At 45.9% G+C, this 22,186-nt stretch overlaps 1 protein-coding gene across 1 annotated transcript in view; it reads right to left on the bottom strand.

The window, feature by feature from the left end:
- Nucleotides 1–21,508, bottom strand: part of GPR39 (G protein-coupled receptor 39) — a 190,411-nt gene extending 168,903 nt beyond the window's left edge. Inside the window, exon 1 of the mRNA XM_046659302.1 lies at nucleotides 20,287–21,508. Coding sequence (XP_046515258.1) covers nucleotides 20,287–21,142 — 856 coding nt within the window. The 5' untranslated portion in view covers nucleotides 21,143–21,508. The remainder of the gene's footprint in view (nucleotides 1–20,286) is intronic.
- Nucleotides 21,509–22,186: the final 678 nt, after the last annotated feature.

Raw genomic sequence — 22,186 nt, 5'->3', positions numbered from 1 at the left:
ATGTCAAGGGCATCTTTCAGTGGCTATTACCGTTTCCTCTATGAATCTATCACCCAACTCACCGTGCTTCTCCCCTAAGAAGCTGCCCATGCCTCTCAGTTCACATCCCTAGGAATGTAGCAAAAAGAGGTTTGGAACCCAGCAGTCCAGCTCCAGGGTCCATGCTCTCCACTCAGCACCCCATTGGCCCAGTCCTGCCAAGAACCACAGCTCAGGCCATTGTGGGGCAGGTGGAAGGGGTTTTTGAGACCTTTCTGCCACACAGTACTCATTGCAATTAACCACTGTCAGAAAACTGTCACCAGCTCTTCGCCCGACATTTCTTCCAGCAAGAAAAGGCTGGGGTTTGTGACCTGCTGTCGGTATGGTGGGACACTGAGTTGTTTCTCCGGAATTAGGGCTGAGCTCCAAGGAGTCACCTGCTGCCCACAAACCTTTGCGGCCGGCATTCTGTAAGTCACAAGATGATGGGGTAGTAAGGGTGTAAGTGGGTAACACGCTTTAGGGCCACTCGTAAATGCTGACCATGCATCTTGAACTCCAATTCCTTTGTAGACAAACGTGTGAAACAGCCTGGTGCTGCACCACAGGAAGTGGGAAGCCCGAAGCAAACTGGAGACAGCGTATGCTATCCATGGCCTTCAAATTCTTCAAAAAGCAAACAAATAAACACTGGGTAAGGCAAACAAAACTCATCCTGGCCACCTCCAGCCTCCAGGCTGTTCGTTGTAAAATCTGCTTGAGGATGCAGGAAAATGAATAAACACTCTGTGTTCCCAAGGATTTAAGAAAAACTCACGTCTCTCATCAGAGCCATCGAAGCCTTTAGCTTCAGGGATGAGCCCCTAAACCATCAACTAAAGCAAATTAAAGCATTTCTCCCAAAACTGTCCTTTTTCTGGCAGGCATTCAATCAGGATATTCCTTCAACTTTCTGTTCTAAGCGGTAGCGTTTTGCTATATGGAAAAGATAAGGACAATCTCAAACCTAGCCAAAGGCATCTAATTTTCCCGTAACAGAAGCCCCACCATTGTCAAGTAGAGCCGTGTCTGAGCTGCCTGCACAGGATAACTTCTCTATTTTCAACAGAGCTGTTAAAATAATCTGTCTTCCTTCACAGCCATTTGCCAAGAACCTCTTGGCATATTGTCTCAGTGACATCTGAAAGGCTATTTCTACCCACAATACCTTTATTTCGAGCTGCATATTAGCTTGTCATCAAGATGCTGTTACTAAAAAGAAAACAAAGTAGCCACTCACATTTGGTTTTCTCTTGATTTTTAAAATAGATGATGGCCTTGACAACCCTGTGATTTTCCAGGTTTAACTGCTTCTTCCGATCACATTTCCCATGGCATGCTTCTTACAAATGGCCAGGTGCAGCATGAAGAGAAACCATGTTTGCAATTTGGCCTCCCACGTTATTTACACTGGAAAGGTGGAAAGCTGCATCACAGGGGACTATTCTTATGAATGTTAGTAAAAATGGCATCATGGCTGGAGCCCGGCATTTTGGCATTTGGCTGTAACGACTGATGTGCCACATGTCAAAAGAACTAAACCTACACATGCTCAGTGCCTCATATTAATGTGCCATGAGAGGGAGGCAGAGGAATTCTTGACAGCCACGTAGTGAGGGAATGAGCGACTGCGTGCGTATTTTTCCCTTCTCTCCAGTGTGTAGGTGCTGTGTGCCCTTAAGAAGTGATAGAAGGGCAGGGAGAATGATTAAACGCTGATTCAGAACTAAGTAAGGGCTTCAACTTGAAACGTTCATGTCCTTGGGGGTCAAAGGCACAAGTCGGTAAATTTTTTCTTTAAAGGGCCACGTAGGAAATACTTTAGGCTTCACAGGGCCACAGATCACCATCACATATTGTTTCCTTTCTTCCTATGATTCTTTAATTGTGAGCTGTACAGAAACAAGCCATGCCATGTGTAGTTTGCTGACCCCTGGCCTAAGCAAAATAAGGGGTTGTCTGCCAGCGACCTCAGGTCAAGAGGGCATGCTAACTCATGAAAGCAGCTCAGCATCCCCTATTTGAGTTGGAGCTACAGGTGGATTATACATAAGCATGGATTATACATGACTGGTTGGACCTTGAATATCTTTTTCTCCACCCTTTAAGTACAACCGTGATCCTTCTGGCCAGGAACTGAAAATACCCCTTCAGATTAAGCTCAAATGCTGCCTCCTCCAGGAAGGCTTCTCAGACTGCTGCAGCACACCCATCCCTTCCCTGAACCACCAACGCTCCCAGTACACCAGGCTCTCCATAGAGGGCAAAACTGCTCATGATAACAGTTACTAACCTCCTCAGGACATTCTACGCTTCACCAAACACTTTCACCAGCATTATCTCAGTAGAACTTCAATTGCACCCAGAGAAAAAGGCTCCTAAAGGTCACATGTGTTGTCCAAGGTCACATTACTAGGAGGAGGCAAATAGGACTCGAATCTGAGGCTGTCCAGCTCCTTACACCACTCAGCTGCCCCTGGTTCTCCCTTCCTATGTCTGTCCTATGCCTTATGCTTCTCTGTAGCCTCCCAGCCAGAGCCTGATACACACGGGCCCAGCACATCACGGCTGCTAGTAAATACCTCGGTGTGACTTAGAGGTGAACCTCAGGTACGCGGGCTGAGAAGATACTGACGGCCATCACAGCGCAAGGCGAGAGAGGAGAAGGAGGCAGCCACTGCTCGGCACCCATCACCCACTGTCCCGGATACACTCCTTCAGACACAAAATGATTGCCCAGCAGGTGACGCTGTGGGAGCAGAGCCAGGCTCCTCTCCTCACACTTTGTGGTTCCCTCCAAGACCCTCATGCCATCACACACACTCCCTGCATCTCTCTTCCCAAGCTCCTCCCCAGGAGCATCCAGGGAGTATTGGATAGTGCCAAGCTCTTCAAACTGTGGGTCAAGACTCACTCGTGATCATAAAATCTGTTTAGTGGCTCAAGACTGGTATTTTTATTAATGAAATGAATAGAAAAGACTAAAATTCATTTCAAATTCTAAGGTAAGGATGGGCGAACACCGTACAGCGAAACTTTTGTTCACTATGTGTGTGGGGGTGCATGTGTTTACTGTGATACAATAGAAAAGTTCAAGCAGTTCTAACAAAGCGGTAATAACACAAGGCCTGGAGCCCATCCACTGGGGTCAAATGAACCTCTGCACTTAATTGCTGTGTTACCTCAAGTAGGTTCCTTAAACTCTCTATTTTAATTTGCTTATCTGTAAAGTAGAGTAAATAATTGTGCCCACCTCATAGGATTTCTGTGAGAACTCAATGAATAAATACACAAAGTTTCTTAGAACACTTGGCACATAACAGGTACTGAAAAAACCAAAAATTTAGCTAATATGATTAGTTCTCACAATCATCCACATGATGCCACCACAAGATGAGGAGATATACTACTGCCATCCCTTTTGTGCGATGGAAACTGAGGCAGAGAGAGATGGACAAAGCAGAGAGCCAAACCAGGACCCAGAGTTTCCAGCCTCTTCTCTACCCACAAGGGAACACTATTCCGTATCACTGAAATTTCTTTCAGCCCAGGGGGCTCTTTCTAAGTGGAATATAACTACAAATATTACCTGCTACCAATATTTTGCTGCTTTGTGATGAGGATTGATGAGACACTGTCTATAAAGTGCTTAGGGCACCTCCCAGACAAGTACAATGTAAATTCAGAATGTCATTTTAATGTTCTCATTATTATTATTGAAATGGGAAAAATGGAGAGAACATGATTTCAGCGCCACAGTTTTAATGGGTGTCAGAAAAGTGGATTCTGGGAACAATTGGTTACCAAGGTACCTACATCTCAGATCGACCAGCACGACATAAGTAATATCTAAGCCATCATTGTTTATTTCACAGTGAAAGTCATCTTTCCCTCCTTGGGGCGGAGTTTTTTGTGTTTTTGGAAATAAAGCTTGACTTGATGACACTCTTTCAAAAATTTATTTCGATATGTCGATTGCCATGGCCAATAATGCCCTGGCCTTACAGGTACATGAAAAAAAACCATCAATGTGTTCATTAATCAAAAGCTCTCACCCAGAATGGGCTGCCAGGGCCTGGAGCTCTGCTCTTCTAGTAACTTCTCACCGAATAAAGGTCAAAGGCAAGTGATTTCAGAAGCATAGAGATCTCAGTGAGCTTCTGAGTCTAAATCTTTCACCCAGATGAGCATCCAGCTAGGGCCACCTGAGAGCATTCCAGAGGCTCCTCAAAGCCATCAAGAATCACCTTTCCGGGGCTACCACTTTTACCTCATGAAAAGGAACTTAAAAAGTTTTTATATTGCATCAGGCAATGATACATGATGGAATGAAACACAAATGTCCACACATCTTTACGATAAAGAGGAGGAGACTTCACAGACTTTCTACTTCATGGAATGCTGAAGACTGGAACCACCTTTTGTGTTGTTTCTATGGAGACACTGGGGACAAACTCCTCAAGTTCACCCCTTTTATGCTTCCAAGAGGAAGTAAGTTGAGATTGGCTCAAGATGATAAGTCAATGGCCCAGCAAGGACTAGAATAAAGTTCTCTTGAGTCCTCAACCAGAATTCTTTCTGTAATATGACACGGTCATTATAAGAAACTAGTTTTTATTAAGGAACTGTTCATGGCAGGCATTACAGTAGAGGCCTCCATATACTTCCCATGGAAGCTCAAATCCCACTGAATCTCAAATTTGAGGTCAGAGTACGTCCAATGTAGAGACGACGAAACTGAGGTTCGGAGCTGCTGAGAAATTTGCCCGAGGTCACACACACTTGTAAGTGATGGAAAGGAAATTAGAACACAAACCTTTTGTGCTGTTCCACAGCATCTCTTCAAAGGTCAAGAGACTATGCTCACATACCACATTAAATACTTTCTGGCACCCCTTTGCCACCTGTAGTAGGCTGAAAAATGTTGCCCCCAAAATCAGGCCCTAATCCCTAGAATCTATAAATGAGACCTTACAAAGAAAAATGGTCTTCGCACATGTCATTAAGATAAGCATCTTGAGATGGAGAGATTAGCCTGAATTAACAGTGTGGGCCCTTAATTCCATCAGACGTATCCTTATAAGAGGGAGGCAAATGGAGATTTGACACACACAGAGAAGATGATATGAAGATAGAGCAAGGAGAGGTTTGAAGACGCTGGCCTTGGAGATTGGAGCGATGGGGCCACAGGTCAAAGAATGCCAGCAGCCACCAGAAGCTGGAAGAGTCAAGGAAGGCATTCTCCCTCAGAGCCCCCCTGCGACACCTTGACTTTGGCGCACCTTGATTTGGAATTCTGGCCTCCAGAACTACGAAAGCATAAATTTCTGCTGCTTTAAGCCATCAAGTTTATGGTAATTGTTAACAGCCACAGGAAACTGCTATACCACTCTTGCATCACTCACACCATGACAGACAGAGCACTTACATGTGGTGGCCCCATCCACTGACTCTGAAACCCACGCTCTCTCCTCTTATTCTCAGTACAGACAGCTCACATCAGATTCCTCCCATTCAGGAAACACCACCAAAAAGAGACTACGAGGAACTGTTTGGAAAGCAGCCTCCTTGTTTCTCTCCTTGCGGAGAGGGAAAATAGGAACTACCCCCACGAGAGAAGCTAGCTAATAAAAAACTCAAAGACTAATCAGCATTTTGACATGAAACTAAAACATTTTCTCAACAAAACTTTTCATAAATTACTATTTTTTTTTTCTTCAGTAACTTTTTGAATTTCCAGAAGGCAAGGAATGCACCTCATTTACTCCCTGTTTTGTGTGGTAAATAACCTTGACATCAAAGTGGGATTTATACCTGAAACAAGGAGTCCTGGCTTAAGGCCAATATTGTATTAAGACAGAAATGGAAAATGCCAGAAGCAGAGGGCACATCTGACCCTGAGGCACAGCTGGAGACCTTTGCTCTCCAGGTCAAGGTTCAAACAGAAACTGACTTTGTGGTAACGAAAAGCCGCAATGCAACACCTGGTCAGTGACCTGGGTGGATGAGTCAGGTTCCCAGGCAGGAAATACGCTCCATGGATTTGGCATTAACCAGCCTCCTGACAGCTGAATTTTGGAATGGGGAGGCTCTGCTGCTGGTCTCTCCTCTCCCAGCCCTCTAACTGGCTCACACACTAAGATGACCTGACCCCTGGGAAATATCACTAAGGACTCAGCAAGGGAAAGAGGAGATACAGAGAGCTGACCACACAAGAATAGCATGAGGGAAAGTCTGTGTGGTGTGAAGAAACTTAACAGCTATGGCGCTAATCCCCAAGCTTGATAAGGCTTCTGCAGGGCGTCCGCTGTTTCTCTCCTGGCAGCTTTCCTGGGCACAGCAGCAATCCTTGGGGACCACGCCTCTCACTGCACGCAGTCTTGCTGGCACTGTCCATCATACTGCCCTCATCTCAGCCTCACAAGGGAGTGGACACACAACCCCAACCAGCCCAATAAGAGCCTCAGCCCTGAGAATCTGATCCTGAATGGAGTGACAACAAAGATGGGAAAATGCCTGAAGCTAACTCCTTGATGATGGAGCTCAAGCACGCTGTCCATGAGTTTCTTCCCCCTAGATCCCTGAACATTCGGGTCCTTTAGCTTTTTCTCAGACTCTGTGAGCTCATACTGCCAGAAAATTCCTTTTTTTTTCTTAATAAGGCAGGTTCAGCTTTTTGGCTTGCAGTCAAAGAACTCTGGCACAGCTACCAAATTCAGGGTCTCCAAGGCCAGGCCCAAACTGCCTTTCCAACTCCCTCTTCCCCCACCCTCAGTCCTGGCCCCACATTGGAATCACCTACAGCACTGAAATAACACAGACGCCCAGGGCCCCACCCCAAAGATTTCGATGTAAATGGAGTGGGGCACGGTTTAATACTCCACAGGTGATTCTAAAGTGCACTAGGGTTGCCAACTACCTCTCATGACCCTTCATGGCCAAACCTGTCCACTCAGCATCATCAGACCCCATGGCACCTGCACTCCTCACATTGCCTCCCCTGCCTGCAACACACCCAGTGGCCACACTAGTCTTCTTGCACTCCTTCCTGCCACTCCTCTTCTCAAAAGCCTTCCATGGCTCCCCATTGCCTCCAATATGTAGTCCCAATCCTTTAGTCTAGCTATCAACTTCCTCCATATTTGACCCAATCTACTTGTCAATCTAGAGTCAGTGTTCACTGCTCCCCTTTGAGTCCCCCACACCAGTCCAATTGTTCTATTACCTATTATCTGGACATACAGAGTTCTTAGCACAAACAACAGAGTCCTTTCCAGTATAAACTGGAAATGAGGCTACTGGTTTTTTCACATAGTCCCTGGGAGGGCCAGAGAATTGAGTATCAACCAAGAATCACATCAGATTATCCCACCAGACTGTGCCAATGGAGATACACTGCAGAGACACTGCCAACACCTAGGCTAGGAGGCTGCCTTTAGTTCTCCTGTCTTTGCTCTCTCTCAGTGCCACTCTGTCACACACTGGCCCCATCCCCAAGGAGACTCCATGTGACTGCTGCTCCTTCCCGTCGCTCTCTTCCAAATGAGACTCTCATGCCAGTGCAGATGACTGATACAGCCCAGGTCACACGCTGTACCCTAGCTGCAAGGGATGCTGAGAAAGAAGGTTCTGACCACTACCTTGGGGAAGCAGGATTCAAACAGAGGGAAATTCTCCAAGCATAAGAAACATACTCAAAAGCTGCTGGGTAGCCTAAAAGCAAGTCAAACATACACCAGAGTTGGCATCGTGGTTTCTTCCCTCCACATCACTCACTGCCCATAAGCCCCCCCTGAAGCACATCCTCTTTTAAGAGTCCATTTCTCTGCTTAGGGAAAGAACATGGACTCTGGAGTCAGATCTCAACAGGTGATGACCTTGGGCAATTCTGAAAAGTGGGGATAATTCTATCCTCAGGATGGTGATGTTATAAGGAAGGCTGACCCCTTAGCTGGCTGGTCCCAGGGCTCTGGCCAGCCTCGGCAGCAGAATCCTAGAGCAGAAGAAGCAACAAGAAGCACTTTGAACAAAACAACTACTTTGAATGAAGGACCAAATGCCTCATTTTCTGGGCAACTCCTAAGCCCCTTTGAATTTTCATACAACCTGAGGAAGGGAAAGCCTCCCCTCTAACTTTACTGAGACTGAATCTTCACCACCTTGCAGATGGAGGCTTGGAGCCTGATTTAAGTTTCTTCTCAAAAATAATGTGAAGTTTCTTGTACCTAAGTGTCATGGAACAAATTCCACTTGTCACAACTACACAGAATTCTTATCACAACCAGAAGTAGTTCTTATTACATATGGTTCGTTTAGTTATTCCCAATTCATGTTTTTCTATATGTTTTGACTTAAAGAATCCCCTCCAAGTGTCATAAATGAGTGCTTTGCACACGTTTAACGTGCAGATGAATCACATACATACAGAGGGACCTGCACACAACGCAGATTCTAATTTAGCAGGTGTGGGGTGTGCCCACTCTGCCATCGTCCAACTTCCCAGGTGATGCTGATGTTGCTGATCCGTGGACCACTCTGCGAATAACAAGACTGGAGACAACATCTCTGGGGTGAGTGAAGTTCAATTAACCACTCCATTCAAAATTCCGGCGCCCAGAACCAGTTTACTTCTTTAACAGCCACTACCCCCACTCTGCATCAAGGGTATATTTAAGCTTCCTTCTAGAAGACTCCAGCTTTGTACTCTGACGCTCCAACTAGTGAACTATTAAGCTCCTTGAAGGAGGGCAACAGCATCTTGATCTCTGCAGTCCAAATGATATCATGCACATTTTAGGCTTCTGTAAATACTTGATGAATGAAGCGCCAACATGAAATGCAAAGACCCACTGGTATGATTAGAGCAGGGTAAAGTCAGTCCAGGAAGGCTTACCTGGAGAAAGTGGGCCTTCAAGAGATCCAATAATGAGGAGAACCCCAGGCTCAAGAAGGAAAACAGCCTGCTTCTACACAAATCTTCATCCTCTGGAAAGCCACATTCATTCACCAAGGCCTCCCATTTACCTCCCCTGTCAAGATAAATTGGAACTTGAAAAACAGTGACAATCCATCAGCTGTCCTTTAAATATACAAAATATGCAACTGTCATTTCAATGTGATGTTTAATCCTTCAGAATTGCAGCTATAGAAAGTAGACCCACACATTTCCCAGAAAGCTTTGTTTCTGTTGAATATATCAAGTCTCCCAAAGAAGAGTACACAGAAAACCAGAGACTCTACCCAAACACCCTGTGTGTAGTGTTGCGTTTCTAAGGTAAGCTGGATGTTTCCCCTTCACTAGAGAAAGAGGATGGCTTTTCTTTAAAAGTTCAATGAACCTTATCACTCCAACTGGGCCTGACTCCCATTTCCGCACGCCTTTGGTTTCATGGCTAGTTAGACATTTCACAAGTACAATAGCAATTTGATGCAGCAGCCCTGCCTCCTGATCCCCGTCTGTCAGATTCTGGTAACGCCACTGCTCTCCAACCACCCAGCCACCCTTGAGACGTGGAAAGCAGTGTGATGCGCTGTCTAAAAAGCCTCTGCCTGCTAGAATGACTCTTACACACAGGGAGTGCAAACAGGAAATTTTGTCAAGTTTCTCAGCTGGCAGAAACCCTAACATCAGAAAATGGTGAAGTTTGTTAGCCCGACACATCTCTCTCATTCAGACTCGCTGCCAGCATTGGGCTTGGCTGCCCCTCCTCTTTCCACTTGAAGTTAAACGATGAAGAGTGTAGGCACGTTCTCCTCCGGTGAGGAAGGCTCCGGGAAGCAGCCCAGATGTTCGCTTATGTACCAAACATTCATCCAGCACCTACTAAGTGCCAGGCTAAGAGGAAAGAGAGCTACCAAAAGGATGATAATCACCAGATGAATCCACTACAGTCTTCCTCTTTCACAAGAGAGGTGTCAGAGTTCCAGAATTACAGCTGGCGGCATTCACACCTGTAAATTTTGAAATCCCCAAACAAACAAGAGTCTGAAAGTTCAGAGAAAAGTCCATGTTGCCCTGGACCTTGGCAAACCTCCTCAGTACGGAGCCCCTAGCAGGTACACAATAAATGGTTGGGGAATTAAGGAATGGCTGGGCCATGGGTGCAGTTCTTGGAAGGTGTGACTTTTCAAAGAGAAGCTTCTAGAGATCGGGCCTGACTTGGAAAATATAACTAAGTCAGGACATGTGTTTACCTTGGAGCCTCTTTATCAGGGTTCAGGAAATGTACTCATTTTTCTATTGTTATGTAACAAATTAGTACAAATTTAGTGGCCTAAAAGAACATCTATTTATAGCACACAGTTCTGTAGATCAGAACTCTAGACACAGCATGGCTGGATCTCTGCTCCAGGTCTCGAGGGGTTGGCCAGGCCAAGTTCTCTTCTGAGGCTCTGGGGAAAATGTGCCTCTCAGTTCATTCAGGTCCCCAACTCCTTTCTGGCTCCCAGCTCTAGGGGCTACCTCCATTCTCTGCCAGTGGTCCCCTCAATCTCCAAAGCCAGCAATGGAGAATTTCTCCCTTACCAAACCCCTCTTATGCTTTGAATCTCTGACTTCTCCATCTCTGACCCCTAGACCCAGATTTAAAGGGTCATGTGACTCGATTATGCCCATGCAGAAAATTTCCCTATTGTAAGGTCAATGGATGTGGGAACTTCTGCAAAATCGCTTCACTGCAACACCTTGATTAGCGTTTGTTGAATAAGTGGGAGCAGCTGTTTGTACAGCAGGGTTCAGGGATCTGGGAAACCATCTCAGATTTCTGCCTACCACAGGGAAGGAGAGGAAAGGCCGGTGGAGCCAAAGTTATTTCCTGAGGATCACAGTTTGTGCGGTTTCCCTCCTGTCCAGGAGCAGCGGCCACTGTCTTGGGGTTTCAATCCTTGAACCTACTAAGCAGTGCCCAGCCACTGTGTCCCCAGCCCAGCAGGGAAGACTGAAGAAATAGGAGCGTGTCATGTCCCTGATCTCAGGGAGCTCCAAGGATAGTCAGGGAGATGACACCTGCGCCGGCATCTGAGAAACGTCTAAGACGGCTCGTCATTCATGGGAAGATCAGTGTAGGAAGGCTTTGAGGAAGAAGTGGGGCCTTGAAATTGTCACTGAAGAATGAGCAGGCCCTTATACCATAGCGATAAGTTAGAGCTGCTGTGCCCTAGGTGAGATCTCTGAAGCTACCTCCTAACCAGAGCCTAAGCAATGTTGGGGATGGGCCCTCTGTGCTGGGAAAACATGAGATGCCAAATGGCAGTAGAGCCATCCTCTGGCTGTGGCGGGCTGCGATAGCAGCAAGACAGGAAAACCAAGAGCCAGGGGTCTGGCTAACAGCAAGAAGAACCAACCGGCATCAGCTGCTCTACCAGAACTGTGTTCCCATGAGGGACTGTCTCTTTTCACTCTGAGAACATGGCCAGGCCTAAATTTGGACTCAAACTGCAGTGTCACAAATACCACCACCCCAGGGGCAGCCCCACAAATTTATCTGTGCTGCTTTACTCCTTAATACCTCTCAATGATTTCCAAGGAGAAATGTCAAATCCTTTAGCTATGGTCGTGTCTGGAACTGGCTGCGTGGTGGTTGATCTAGTCCCCCAGCCTGGGCTCGTGATGCATTCAAGGTAGGGCTACAGAGCTGAGGGATCCTTTTGCACTCTTCACAAAACCTGTCTTTCAAGACAACTGCCTGCCTAAAGAGGTCAAGAAATCCAGCTTTTGGACTCAAAACTGATCAAGAAAACTCTTGTACTAGACAGTACCTGCTTTTTTCTTCCCTGGGGTGATAAGCTCACGGCTCAGACTTGAGAGAGATGGCTGCAAGTCAGTGCAATTTAAGGGGGAAATAAAAACATATTGGCTGAATATTTTCAAAATATTGTCCCCGCTGCATCCTCTTTCCACTACCCTAAGTACCCTCCTGCTAACTTGTGGCAAAAGGACCTGCGCAGAAATCATTCTTAGAGTTGTCTCACTGTATTAACATCTTGCTAAACAGAGTTCAACAAGGACTGTTAAATACCACCCTGATCGCTTTCATTTCTTGGTTACTTCTGGCAGGTACACATGGTGAGAGCTGATATTCAGGGGCTGATTAACACAGACTGTTCTTTTGCTCAGGGGAGATAAAATCTTAAGTGTTCTCCAAGATGGCTTGAATTTTTGGAGGCCTTGGAGGAATTAGATTCCTTCCAAACAGAGTATCTTTAGGTTCAAACTAACCAGAAAATTTTTGAGGAATGATAAACTTCTACAGGAATCCACCCCAAAGGAAAACAGAACATCATTTCCCAATTTTAAGCCGAGGCTTGTTCATTTACCTATTCATTGAATATTCAATGACTATTTAACATATATTTACTGAATAGTCACTGACTGTTCAACACATATTCATTGACTATTCAAAGACTATTCAACATATATTTATTGAATATTCAGTGACTATTCAACATACATTCACTGAATATTTGCTGTGTACCAGGAACCATGTTAGGATGGAGGTACAGTGTTGAGCATAATTAGGGATAGCTCCTGCCCTCAAGGAATTAGAAGGAAGACAGACATCAATCGAATGATCTCACAATTAAATGTAAAACCATAACTGTGAGTCTTGTTTCAAAGGAGGTTTAAACAAGTCAAGGGGGAGGGATTGAGCTTCCCAGGGGAGATTTGAAGATGGTAACGTGGTAAAGGGACTGGTAGGGGGCAAAGAGAGCATGGAGTAAGACCCAAAAGCATTTTAGGCAGAGGAAACAACATATACAAAGGCCAGGCTGTAAGCGAGAGCCTGGCTACTGTCCATTGGAGGAACTGAAGGGGACGAGTGGGGAAGAGCAATTAAGGGGTGTTATGGACTGAACTGCACCCCCCAAATTCATATGTTGAAGCCCTAACCCCCAATGTGACAGTATTTGCAGATAGGGCCTTTAGTGAGGTAATTAAGGTTAAATGAGGTCATCAGGGTCGGGCTCTAATCCAACAGGACTGGCTTCCTTATAAAAAAAGGAAGAGATACCAGAGGTCTGTCTCTTTGCGTGCGCACAAAGGAAGGGCCACGTGAGGACTCAGGGAGAAGGCTGCTATTTGCAAACCAAGGAAGACATCTCACCAGAAACCAACCCTGCCAGCTTGATCTCAGATTTCTAGCTTCTAGAACTGTGAGAAAATGTTTGTTGTGAAAGCCACTCAGTCTGTGGTATCCTGCTATGGCAGCCTGAGCCCACTAATACAAGGGGAGAACCACGCTTGATAAAGTTGGAGAGTCAGCTGACCAGGAGGGGCCTTATGTTAAGATTTTCATGCTTGACATAAGAGCCACGGGAAGCCACTGACAGGCTTGAATTCGATGGGGCTGGGAATGGGGGCATCAATGAGGTCCAGTGGCTGCAGCATGAAAAGCAGCCTGGATAAGGCAAGAGTAGATGCAGACATTCCTCCAGGGATGACACATCCAAATCAAGGTCCCTCACCTTTGAGAGCAGACTTGCTGGAAACAAAGTAGAAAAGGCAGTCCAGGAGCTCCAGCTTTTTGAAAGTGTTTGCAAAGGAAGGTGCCCACCAGAGAGCAGGACCCAGGTGAGGCTGAACATATTTACAAGAATTGACAGCAGCAATGATGACCTGTCTTCTCTGCAGTAGTCAGTGAGTAGCCAAGGAGTAGAGGGAGACAGCCAGTTGGGTTGTTCCATGGTTGCAGACCAGCAGGGCAGGTGGACAAAAGGAAAAGACAGTGAGCGTTGACAGTGTCATCCAAGTGGCAGATCAGGAGACCTTGTCTAGTGGGGCAGGATGGGGCTCCTCGACTCCCAATTCAATATTCTTCCTTTGTGCTGTCTCTATTCACAAATGGCTTTTATCTGAGTGGTTTTAGCTGAACACTTTGCTCCACTGAGGCTTCTGCTGCCTTATTACACTTTGGCAGCCCCCATGAGGCAAACAACTAAGACAGATGAGCAGGCTTGCTAATGAATGGGGACTGGAATTCCAACATTCCCTTCCATTGGAATGATGCATCTCTCCAAGAGAGAAATGAAATCTTTGAGACTGCCTGATTATAACAACAAAGCAGCATTATTATATTTGTCTGCTGGGATGATCGCAGGACACTTGCAATTTATGACAGCTATCGCAAATAGAAAAATAAACATGAAGTACTATTTATTACAGCCACATCTACACCAATAAAGAGGGGAAGAGAATAGAGGCAATAACCTGAACACGTGAGGGAAAACTTTTTCCTGAAATATCTGAATATTTTACTCAAAATAATATCTTACACTAAGAAAGTCACTAATTTAATTTTGGTGAGAGTTCCCTGAGAGACTGGATTGGCATATCACTTTACATCACAGAAAAAGCCTTTGCTCAGAAAATTAATGACATAAACATGATTGTAAGACCAGTTCTTAAAACAGTCAAGAAAACAACTATTTAAAAATTCTTTGGGCGCCGCAGAAGCATTTTAAGGCATCCATTTCCATGCGATCAGTTTCAATTAATTAAAATTTGGGGTATGACCTGCACATAGGGTGCAGAATTTCATGAAGTCAGTGAAAGGGGAGCTGGGGAACTATATAAATCAAGTGCCAAGCCACTGACAAATGAAGGTCTGGCCAAACTAGACCAGTGAATCCTGAAAGAATGGAAAATTGACAAGGATGATGCTAAAACAGGTACTTCCGTGAGGATGATTTCAATAGCAAAGTAAGAAGCCCTTGGGAGAAAGTCTTCTTTATAATCTTGCTGAGAAAATCAAACACAAAGGCTATCACATAGTTTCGTCAGAAAAACTATGCCCTCAACAAATCACTTGTTTCATTCTGAAAAATTATTATAAGAATTAACATATAATTATAACCTTTGTTTTATAAAATAGAAGACAAATTTCTCTTTATAATTTTCAGTTTTGTTTTTCACAATGAAGCCTCAACCAAACTTCCTTTCACATCAAATTTTGGACTCCATTTTAAGGAACTAACTTTAAGAGTTCTTTTCAGGAACTGACAGTCCTCAGATAAAGAGGACCCACTGTCAACATACTTTCTTTCTCTCGTTCTCTCCGTCTCTCTCTCTTTCTCTCTCTCGTGTGCACCTGGCTTGACCTCTAAATCTGGGGTATAAAAACGCAGAAGATATGACTCTGGTCTCCTTCTCCCTGGCTCTCCCCACAAATATCTAAATATACATCAACCTTCTCTTTTAGAGTAGTCCATTATGGCAGCAACTCTCAATCTTTTTTCCATCCAAACATACATGTTGGATGAAGTCCATACTCAAGCTATTCTCCATGTGCAACCCAAGTTGATGCGCAATTCCTGCCACTATATGCAGCTCTTTCCCTTTCCCTCTGACTCAGGAGAGCAAGTCAGAATGCAAAAGAGTATACCTATTATACAGTCCTGAATCTTCTATGATGTTTCTTTAATTTTTTAATTTCACAATTATCTGTAAAAAAAAAACAATTTCCATAACTGTAGTTGAAATCCAAGTGCCACCCTGCAGATCTCTAGGAGGTAGCTTTAACCTAGTCCCAATCACTTTATGTTCTTGGAAGTTAGAAATTAAAACTATACTTCTTTTAAACTACTCTGCTCTTCCACTTTGAGTGGGTGACATTTGACAACACGCCACATGGGCAATAGACACAAACATGGGTGTCCATGGTCCAAGATGCCACATGCGTTGAAAATAACTCCAAGTGACAGTTCAGAAAGATAAAATGGAAGGTCTGGGAAAGTCTCTTGAAAGAAGGCTCATTTTGCATATTCTCAACATCTAAGGACTAAAGAGTCAAACGTACCTGTTCCTTTCCCCCAGAAGAGGCAGTGATGCGGGGTTGGTGAGTGGAGGAGTCGAAAGAAAGATGTCTTGGACTCTCAAGGTCTGGCAGTAGCACTCTTTTATTTGGAGAATAGTATGGAATAGCATGGGGACAGGACCCATGGGCAGTAAAGAGCTGCTGCATGGGGACAGGACCCATGGGCAGTGAAGAACTGCAGGCATGGGGACAGGACCCATGGGCAGTCAGAGCTCCTGCTGCTGCCCTGAGTTGAGGGTTAGGGCTAAATTTATAAGGCATGGGTATGTGACTTATTTTTACTGGAAAAAGAAAAGATGATGTAAAAAGTCATTAAATGATTTCAGCGCAGATGGGGTCTGGTTATTGCGCGGTCGTATAACTTTAGATAAGAATCGGGACATATAGATCGGCATGTAGATGAGGATACCCTTGGCTTCTCTCCCTGGGGCAGCCCTAATTCATACCATAAAAATCCACTGGGTCATACAGTTCCGCACGTAGGCCAGGTCACCTTGGGCTTCTCTACCTGGGGCAGCCTTAATCCACATCAGGCAGGAATCCAGAGCAGCAACCTCTGACTGGCAGTGCACAAGCATCACCATGGCCATGTTAGCTGTAACTTTGCAAAAGGAAGTCCAGTACCGATTTCTCACTGAGCTGAGAAGAAGCAAGAAGGGACACTCATATTTCCAGGAATGTGCACTTTTACTTACTAATTGTTTTCTCCTGCAAATTGCCTGAGAGCTAGGAGGTGTCCCCTGGCATCTCCTTCTCTCCCATAGTTCCCAGCTTGTTTTCATTGTTCACCAGCCCAGCACCTAGACTAGACCGAGGTGCAACAGCAAAAGATGCAGAAAGGAAAATTACTATTTTCTAAAGAGACTTCCTCATTTGGGGTAGATTTATGAATTTCGTTTTTGTTATGCAGAAGTTAGCTTTTTTAACAACGAGGGGGGAAAATCCTTAATTGTTTTTTATTGCTTCAAGAGCTCAAAAGACATCTTGTGCTATGACGTCATTTACATTTCACATTAAATGTAAAATATATTTGAAATGAGCAAATATTTGTTTTAATTTGATACATCTGTTAACTGAAATGCTAAAAAGACAGCTAAATCACTATATTAAATTCAGCGATTTGTAAACAATTTATATATTCATTTGTTCTGGGTTAAAAATGCCCCAAAGCATAAGTTTTATGAGACCCACAAAGTAAATTGCATTGTATTAATCTGATGGATGCAGGCCATGATTTCTTTCTCTTCACTCCATTAATTTATTTCCTAACTTGAGTTAATTAGTGAGGTTCCTCTTTTTAAAGCTCTTTGAAATTCATTGGGTGAGGGGGGCATTTGAAAGAACTGCTTTGAAAACCTACTGCAGAGGAAATGGGCTAAATGCAGCCGGTAAATTCCCGCAAGACATTATCGCACATTAAGTACCTGATTGCCATTCAACAATCTTTATGCGGGGAACGCAGTGGGTGATTAATACACAGTTGCTGTAAGAAAGAGGGAGAGAACTAGAAGGAAAGAATGGGAGCAGCAGAGAGAACAAACTCATTCCAAGGGATTCCTAACTGAATGAGAAGATCTCCAACGTCCTATTGGTCTCGAAATAAGAGTCTGTAGCATTCTGATTCTATGCTGCAAAATGGAGAGTGACTTTAATTTCAAACGATACCCACTGGGAGGAGAAGAGATGTCTTTTCAGAGAAATAAACAAAACAAAACAAAGAAGATGTTTGCAAATCATATATGTGACAAGGGGTTAATCTCCATAATATATAAGGAACTCACACAAATGAACAATAAAAAAACAAACAGCCCGATCAAAAAATGGGCAGAGGATATGAACATTTTTCCAAAGAAGATATACAGATGACCAATAAACACATGAAAAGTTGCTCAACATCACTAATCATCAGGGAAACACAAATCAAAACAACACTAAGATACCACCTTACGCCTATTAAAATGGCTAAAATCACTAAGACTAAAAATCAGTATTGGAGAGGGTGTGAAGAAAAGGGAACCCTCATACACTGCTGGGGGAATGAAAACTGCTGCAGTCACTATGGAAAACAATATGGAGATTCCTCAAAAGACTAAAAACAGAAATACCATAGGACACAGCTATCCCACTACTGCGTATCTATTCAAAGAACTTGAAATCAACAATCTAAAGTAACATATGCACCCCTATGTTCATTGCAGCACTATTCACAATAGCTAAGACATGGAAACAATCCAAGTGCCCATCGACTAATGATTGGATAAAGAAGATGTGGTATATATATATACACAAGGGAATACTACTCAGCCAGAAAAAAAGACAAATTCATCCCATTTGCAGCAACATGGATGGACCTGGAGGGAATTATGCTTAGTGAAATAAGCCAGACTGAGAAAGACAAACACCAGATGATTTCACCCATATGTGGAATATAAACAAACACATAGACAAAGAAAACAGTTCAGTGGTTACCAGGGGAAGGGGGGTGGGGGAGGGGGTGGGCACAGGGGGAGAAGGGGAGCACTTATGTGGTGACAGACAAGAAATAAGGTACAAGTGAAATTTCACATTGATGGGAACTATTATGAACTCAATTAAAAGCAATAAAAATTAAAATTAAAAAAACAAACAGAAACTGGTCCAATAGTGAAAAAAGATAAATCAATTCTTTTTTTCTTGGTCAAAAGCAGCCTTAATTCCTAAATTAGAGTGGGAGATAGTGCCCTGCACTCCAAAAAAAGAAAGGAAATTCATTTACACTAAAGTATGAATTACTGCTAAAAGTTTAAGATACGCCTAAGGGTATATATGGCAAGAGGGAACTAGTCTTTCAACAGATGTTCAAGCAAATCCAATGTCCATTCCTTCCTGGAATATTTCAGGCAGCAGCCAGTGGGTGAAAGAGATTGAGTTGGGCTGAGTGCCTTCCCAAATCCTCAGAGGACCCTACCCGCTACAGACTCCTTACTCCAACCTCCAGAAAGGCTGGCCCTAGGCAGCAACAGCACCAGCCTCATCTAGGTAGCACCCTCCTTGTCAAAGTCCTGCTTTATCTCACTTTCCCTTCACCACCAGCCTGTGAAAACCACAGACAGACACTCATTTCTCTGCTCTGAGAAGCAAAGGCAGAATCTGAGACTGCACTTATATGCATTAGAACCAGGTCTTCTCTTCTCTCAGCCTCAAATTCCTCCTCTATGAAGTGGAGATATAAATCACCTAGCACAGCCCCCAATGCGGAGTGGGCATCCCCAAATTGCAAATTCCCTTCTCCCATTTTGCAAAGACACTTGCAAAGTCAAGACAGCTGCAGGGACACACCAGAAGCCAGGGGTAGGGTTAGGACAAGACCAGGTTCTTTCCATCTCTCTGCAATTGCCTTCACATTTTCTTTCACGTCTAACTCCTGGCCCTGGAACCTGCTACTCAGGTTGCCCACACCAAAACAAACAGCAGTGGGATTTATTCCTTCTCCTTTGTTATATCAACTCCCTCTTGACTCGCACTCACATACCCACAATATCTTTCTCTTGTTTCTGCTAAAACATATTTTGTAAACCTCTTTGCTCGCACATTTTACGTGTCTCCCTTAAAGCCCCCGACTGCAGAAGAATAGCCCCCAGGCCCTCTTCTGAAGGCTTGCGGGCCTGCAGACAGTGGGCTCCTTCCTTCCTGACTCACAGAAGGACCTGACTTTAAATATCTGCATCACAACAAAAGTTTGGAAAACAAACAGTTTCCTCAGCCAGGGAATTAGGTATTTTGAATGATCAATCAAGTCCCAGGAATCTGTGGGGCCAGATTTTGTGGAACAGACAGGCCTGCCACCCCTGCCATGCTTCTCTGCTCGGATAAGAAACAGACCCACCGCAGCAGAACCTCAAGCACGACCCTGGGGAGTGCGCGTCTGAGAGCTCCGGTTTCTTAAGACTTGGGTAGGAGCTCACTCCCGGGGGATAAAACAGCAGCCTGCAGAGTGTGTGTTCCTGACACTCTTGCTTCTCCAAAGGAGGAGAAAAATGGGAACAAAATCTAGTTGCCTGAGAAAGCTTCTCCAGGGCAAAGATGGGCTAGATAAGAATCCTTTTTATCTCCACAGAACCCGGCCCTTCTCGAAGGACTTAACACCTTTCCCGCATTACCTGACTTGACCCTCACACTTCTCAATATTGTCATCTCCATTTTACCCAAAATATTTTGTGACTTGCTAGAAGTCACAGAGATGCCGTTCTGGAATATACTCAGATCTTCTGACTCCTGGTCTAAGTGCTCTTTTCACCATAACCTAAATGCCCAAAACATAGACAAGAAACATCCAGAGACTCAGATTAATGTCTCTTCAGCCTCAAGAACTTAAGTTTACACTTTCAAGGCAAGACTTCGGATTAAGAGGACCACAGGCAGTTGCAGGTGGGGGTGGGGGCTGCTCTTAGGTTGCCCTCCACCCAGAACTCACTCAGGAATATGATGGTCTGCCTCCTGGCTGTCCTGCTCTCCTCGCTCTCGGACTTCCTCAGCGGCGGCTTCTGCCCCTTCCCGTCCACTGTGCCCTGCTTGCTCCTCATGAGCACCTGCATCATATTCCAGCACATGAAGGCCACGGACACCAGGACCAGAAGGTAGACGATGAAGGCGCTGAAGATGCTGGACTGGAAGACGGTCCAGCGGCTGGAGAGGCTGGTACAAATGGACATGTTGGAGGTCTCGGGTTGTTGGTGGTGGCGGGTGCGCGAGCGGTTGCAAGTGAGACCCCGGTGATTGGGCACGTTCACCAGGGGGTACTCAACTCCCATGGCAAAAAGCAAAGGCAACGCCACCAGGGCGGAGGTGACCCAAACAAAGGCAATCAGCAGCTTCACCTGGCAGGGACCCGACATGGCCTTATACCTGAAGGGGTGGCAAATGGCGAGGTAGCGCTCGAAGCTGAGCGTCAGCACGTGCAGCAGGGTGGCGTAGCTGCAGGTCTCGAAGAGGAAAGTGTGAAGCTTACAGGACACGGTATAGCTGGGCGTGGTCAGGGGGTTCCAGATGATGCTGTAGAACTCCACCGGCATGCCAATGAGGAAGACTAAGATGTCCGAGCAAGCCAGACTCACCATATGATCTGTCACCTCCTTCTGCAAGTAGCCTTTCTTCTGCAGCACCTGGGTCACCCGAATGGTGACACTATTCCCCACGATGCCCACCACGAAGATGACCAGGTACACCAAGATAAGGGTAATTTTGACCCAGGTGGCCACCTCGAATTCGGGGACATGGCTGTGATCAATGACATTGGAGCAGTCACCGCTGTGGCCGCCAAGTGAAGCCATGAGGAAGAGAGCCACGCCGCCAGGTCCAAAGACCTTCTTAATTTCCCTTTCTCCTCCTGGCGGAGCCTGAAGTTCTTAGCTGCAACTCACCAAAGTGGGTGCAGGGCTTTCTCTCACTCGCCCTTACCTGGAAAAGGTAACAGTATTTCAGCTCCTTTCATGGAAACTTCCTGGAGCAGCCCAACGTAGCAGAGGCCCCGGAGGAACATGGGGGTGGGGTTTTGCGGTGTGTGTGTATAGGAGCGAGGCGGGGAGAGCTCGGAGGAAGGAGGGGCTCCTCTTCGGCAGGGAGCGAGCCTTGCGGTCCCCAACGCGCCGGCCGGCTCTGCCTTGCGGCCCTCCGCTCCCCTCCGGGCTGATGGCATCTGCCGACACCAAACCACCCTCCGGGGGCACCCACTCTGGAGCGGCTGGAGGCGGGGTGGTCAGCGATTAATCATTAACCACCGCTGACTGCGCTCAGCGGCGCTCTGCAGACCCAGCCCAGCGGCGGCGTTTGACTCAGCACACAGGCATGGTCCCGAAATCAGATCTTGGCTCCGGAGCACCAGGCGACGGGTGGCCTCGTCGCCCCCGCGGCCACCGCCGAGCCAGCGGTGGCCGTCTGCCTGACGCGCATCTCAGGGAGGCGCAGCCCTGGGGAAGCTGGTGTGCGTTCCCAGGTTTGGAGTCCAGGTTTGAGACTGGAAAAGACAGTCTTCCCCTCTGCTGCCCTGCCCCCATTGACACAGCTGCCTTATGGTGCCTTCAAAGGTTGGGCCAGCACCAGTTTGGGGGCGGCTGGATCAGGGCACCCGCCTCCGAGTTGGCCGCGCCGCCCTGGAGGAGCTAGCAAGAGCTCGCCTCCTTGGTGCCCTGCTTTCAGGGCCCTGGGGTGTTTGCAGTGAACGGTTGGGGTGTGAGCTGCCTGGACCCGCTGCCTCAGAAAGTGACCCCAAGCAGACTAATAGGATCCCTATTAAAACCTTGTCTTTCCCCAGAGCCTTCCAGTTTTCGCGCGGGGCCCTGCCTCGCCTTCCTGCGGAGAGACCCGAGGAGCGCGGA

Source organism: Equus quagga, chromosome 4 (genome assembly GCF_021613505.1).
Source record: "Equus quagga isolate Etosha38 chromosome 4, UCLA_HA_Equagga_1.0, whole genome shotgun sequence".
Classification (NCBI taxonomy): Eukaryota; Metazoa; Chordata; class Mammalia; order Perissodactyla; family Equidae; genus Equus; species Equus quagga.
This window is presented reverse-complemented; position numbering and strand designations above follow the sequence as displayed.